This window comes from Montipora foliosa, chromosome 12 (genome assembly GCF_036669935.1).
Source record: "Montipora foliosa isolate CH-2021 chromosome 12, ASM3666993v2, whole genome shotgun sequence".
NCBI classification, from domain to species: domain Eukaryota; kingdom Metazoa; phylum Cnidaria; class Anthozoa; order Scleractinia; family Acroporidae; genus Montipora; species Montipora foliosa.
This window is the reverse complement of record NC_090880.1, coordinates 40,968,527-40,973,526: the sequence shown is the minus strand read 5'-3', so window position 1 is coordinate 40,973,526 and position 5,000 is coordinate 40,968,527. Positions and strand designations below refer to the sequence as shown.

The following is a 5,000-nucleotide window of genomic DNA, read 5'->3' as shown; positions in this document are numbered from 1 at the left end:
TGGGTAATATGAGAATTTTAAGGAAGGTGACAAGATGCTGAAGAATGTGTTAAAAGGAAGGAGCATTACTTGTGGGTAACCTCGGGCAACTGGCTGCTGCTGGCAACCATTGAGGTACACCTATAACCCACCTCTTAAGTACAATGATCATTGCGACAGCGAAGAAAACGATGAGATATTAATAATATTATTAATAATGATGACAATGACGTTGATGATAGTTATCATAATACTCTGTCTCAATCAACTTTCACGAAAGCAGCTGGGATGCCTGTGCTTGACTTGCTTGCATCTCCAACTGTCACCCGAAGTAACATGATGGAAAGAAAGAAAGTTATACACCAACCTTCTCGATAAAGGTACCTTCTTTATTGGCTTTTTGATAATCAGAATACTGATTCTTATCCAAGGTGGCTCTGGTTCAGGGTGTGAGGGTTGTAAGATGAGCTGATGCTCATAGGCGCTCCATGGCGATGAGGCCAAAGGTGACTCTTGGGACAGGTCTCCAGCTATGAATCTTTGAAGCCAGCTTTCATGAACCTGGACATTCAAGTGAAAATTGTTTGATCAGCAAACATTAACAATATTCCCATGCGGAAACCGTACCAGAAACCAAAATTTTAAAAAATTAAAAAATCTTGGCTTTGACTTTGCTACTATGCAGTAAACCAATACAATACTGTTTCCTGTCAGGTATCCGGTATAGTGACTTGGAATACACAAGCAACTTCAAGAATCTCAGCTTACTACATTGTTCATGCCATTAAGTGCTTATTGTCATTTACATTGCTTTAAGCCAGTTGATATACTACAATTCTCAGTTGAGTGCGACACTAGAGAAGTTTGGGGACAAAGTTTCAGCGTTAAAGTTATCATGTTATCAAGGGCAACTTGCTTCATTTCCAAGGGGTAACTTTACGGGTTTTTCAGATTTCAGATTTCAGATTTATTTATTTTGCCAAGAATAAAATATATATTTAACAATTAGACCCGTAGCCTGCAAGGGCTACAGGTCAATAGCCCATGAGGCGAAGCCGAATGGGCTATTGACCCGTGGCCCTTGAGGGCGAAGTTGGACAGAACAGGCAATAATAAAGTTAGCGAATGCAAGTTGAAGAAATATTTATTTGGCCGGGATAAAATGAAAGAAAGCGTCACGCTTTTCGATACTTGAGGACCATTACCAATAGTCATCTAGTGGAGTAGCCAATCAAAATGCAGGATTTGCATTAGTCCACTAGTTGGGTGATACTAAATATAGATATAAATATATATACTGAATGCAGGATGCCAATGAGCCCTCGCAGAGTGCTCAATAGCTAGTGAAGCTAGAGCTATGTATGCAAGTACAAGTAAAGGTAAATGGACTACATTCCATAATCGACAAATTTGTTTCATAATACCATGTCCCACTCTTCAGGATTTTGTAAGAACCTGAGGAGTGGGACATGGTCTTATGAAACAAATTTGTCGATTACGGAATGTAGTCCATTTACTTTTACTTGTACTTGTGTATATGTATATATTTATAAAGCAATCCTATATATATATAATAGTTAAACGAATAATATTAACATTAATTACACACACAAAAAAAATTATTGCTGGAAAGGAAGCTCCAAAAAAAACCTTAGGGGGCTTATTACTATCAGCTCCCTTCGTAACTTACGACTGTACACATTAAATAAGTGAGCGGCAAAATCAGATTAAAATATAAATTAAGATAAAAAGCAAGCAGAACAAGACACACTAAACATTAAGAAACAAAAAAGCAGCAAAATTAATAAACAAATAATGTTCCAGCTTTTAAGTTACCATGTTGTCAAGGGCAACTTGCTTCGTTTCCAAGGGTAACTTTTCGGGGTTTAACATCATTTACCTAACATCATTTACTATCGTATGGTATCTCTTTGGAATGCTCTACCTCAAGTAATTAAGTTAAGTCAATCGTTAGCTCAGTTTAAAACCTTGATAAGGAAAAGACTCTTAATGGATAGCTAGCTGAATTTATCCAATACCGCATTAGTATGGCATTTGTTTTTCTTAGCGCATTTTAAATTTTATTCATATAGAATTATTTTATTGTATTTCATTGTTGTATTTGTATTTCACTGAAAAGCCCCTTGGGGACGTGAAATAAACGTATGTATGTATGTATGTATGTATGTATGTATGTATGTATGTATGTATGTACCGGTAACTGGTAATGGTCGCTAGTTTGAATTTAACCGTTGCCATTTGTAGATTTTGGTGGGCTTCATCGCTCATGACATCAAGGCCCTAAAAGTTACTATTAGAAACGAAGCAAGTTGCCATTGACAACATGGGAACTCAAATGTTGAAACTTTGTTGCGAAACTTCCCAGTGCCACACTCAAACGACAATCGTAGTAGTTTACAATATTTATATAATTTATTCTTTGTTGAAAGTTTCTAGGATGTGTTTAATTAAGTATCAAAATGTTACCGCTTGTGTTTGTTGTACGTGCTATCCTTCTGGAGACTCCCTTGTGTGCATGTTCTCGTAATGACGTTGCCATGACACATGACAAGGTAAACATTTTTACACTATTTTGGTCAGTGCTTTATTGTTATTTGTAAATCTCTTTGCTCTTTAGCATTTCTTTTTTGTAGTTTTCGAACAGGAGATGCGTTCTGATGTTTAATTATTTTGAAATCTCACAGTAATTTGTTTGTTCTTTTGCTTTAGTTCTCAAAATTTGTCTTCAAAATAAACATCAGTTTTGTGGACAAGTGTTAAAAATCACTGGAGCAACAAGTGATTTTTGAACATAACTAACACAAAGACCAAGGTTTCAGCTGCCTTGGTTCAAATTTGATCAACAATCTCCCCACTTTGCTATCTCACGAACTTAACAAATGGATTATTTAATTGATAGCACTTTGATCCATCACATCATTAATTAATTAATTAACTTATTGCAACTCCGTCCAATATTACACACGTTATCCGATTCACTTCAATTGTAAACACATCGAAATGCTGCCATTGTTTCGGTAAAAAAAAACTGAGGCTGGGAAACTGAAACTCAAGCATGAAAACAACTCCCAGTTTCGATCTTCACACAAAGTTTAAACCACAAAAAAGGCGATTTGCGGAAAAGAATCGAATGATTTTAATGCTGCAATAATCCTGTCCATTTCTCTTGGATTAGGGGTTTCAGATTATTATGGAGATCAGAAGCTGGAATTCTTAAGCTTGCTATGCCATCCCGAAACAATATTTATCTTATTCTTAGCTAAAGTTAAGGGTCGAAAAGCTTCAAACTTTGCAAAGAAACGTTTTTGAAATCAATGACAGTATTCCAAGACATGAGCGTGATCACATAACTTACCAGACAACTCACGCGACACAAATTTTCATCAACGCAAGATCGAATACATGATCGTTCAACGCCAAGCTCCTCTTCGACCAGTTTACGCGTTTCTCCGGGAGTCAAATACTCCGCCATCAATTTTTCGACACCTATGAAACACAACTAAAAATGCAAGACAATGTATCTTCCTGACAGCTTCTGCATGGTTCCTGCATTACCAAGTCCCAATCCTCCACGGTATATCACGCAACATGTTAAATGGCGTGACCATTAACCAATCCGCCTCTTGAGATGAGACACACCACTGTCACTGTGCTACCAATTTCTGCCTGTGCTCCCCTTTAAGGCTAGTGGGGTGGTGAAAGACTGTGGTGTAACAGTCTTTGTTCATTTATCAACTATTTTAGCTGTGCTGAAATGGTATATGAATTGAATCATTCTCGTGGGCAACCGCCACGGCCGGAAACCGGAAATGAACATTTCGCAGGTCAGGAGAGTGGTCTCTCCCAGATTTTTAAACCACGGTTTCACTGATCGTCTCTTATGAAAAAAAAGATACTTAGCAACTCAAATGTGGTAGTGTAAAGACAGGTAAAAGGAAATACAGCTTACTTCCGGTCGCCATCTTTTGGTTAAAAAACACAGAACGGAAAGGTTATAGTTAACACAATCTACATAATCGCTGTAAAAGGGTTATATATGTAATCGTTGAACAGATTCATTTGCTACGTAGTAATCCAGAAGAAATTGAAAGCTTCAATGTATCAGTAGCAAAATATGGCAGAAAGTATTCATCTCTAAATTTTCAATGACTCACAGTCCATCTTGATCAAAGGTCAAGGTCACTCTGTGACCAAAATGGACTGAGAGTCATCAAAAATTTAGAGGTGAATTCTTTTCTGCCTTATTTTGCTACTGATACAATGAAGCTTTCACTGTCATCTGGAAATATATGTAAGTTGTGTTTTGTAGATTTTAGCTGCCAATGGCCCTAACTAGCCACTGTACATGTTGATTTCCACGCAGTTTAGTCCATTTTTTTTCGGTCTCTTGATAAACCTTGTTACATGTGACCTCACCCGAGTAATATCTATCCATGATATCTACATGTACACCTTGACATGAGGTTGACAAAAGCTGCTTCCCCTTTAGCTACCAATGACGGAGAATATGACGATGACAGCGATATTCATTCAAGGATAATAATAGAGGCTCTGCCAGGGTTAATTCTTACAAGTGACATGGTCTAAAAAGTAGCAACAGCACGTTAAGTGAAACCACGACAAAAGACGTCCTTTCTTTAAATTTCCGACAGCAAAATGAAACTTTGACAAAGCAACGACACAAGACCTTTTAAAATTCAGGCAAGTGACACAGGACCCCCACCCCCTGGAAGGGCCTCATAATAGTCCCCATAATAGTCGCGACTAAAATGACAATGTTCAAAATAATCATAACAAAGTTTAGAAACAGGCACCAATAATAATTATTGGAAAGGAAGATTGTTTTAAGAGAGAAGACAAAACTGTTATTTCTAGTGGAAAATTTCAGAGGGGACAAGAAAACCAATAAACTTGACCCACAGTTGTTCCATGTTCACATTCCAATGCGAGACACACAAGTAGGATGCGAGTGGTGTCACCCTTGCAATGGGCCTGAGGGC

General features: G+C 37.5%; 1 protein-coding gene across 1 annotated transcript in view; it reads right to left on the bottom strand.

Moving 5' to 3' along the window:
- The window catches only part of LOC137979265 (WD repeat-containing protein 81-like), a 27,055-nt gene extending 23,502 nt beyond the window's left edge, over positions 1-3,553 (bottom strand). The window contains exons 1-2 of the mRNA XM_068826488.1: positions 3,356-3,553; positions 347-540 (exon numbers count right to left, since the gene is read on the bottom strand). Of these exons, the coding sequence (XP_068682589.1) occupies positions 347-540; positions 3,356-3,472 (311 nt within the window). The 5' untranslated portion in view covers positions 3,473-3,553. The remainder of the gene's footprint in view (positions 1-346; positions 541-3,355) is intronic.
- Positions 3,554-5,000: the final 1,447 nt, after the last annotated feature.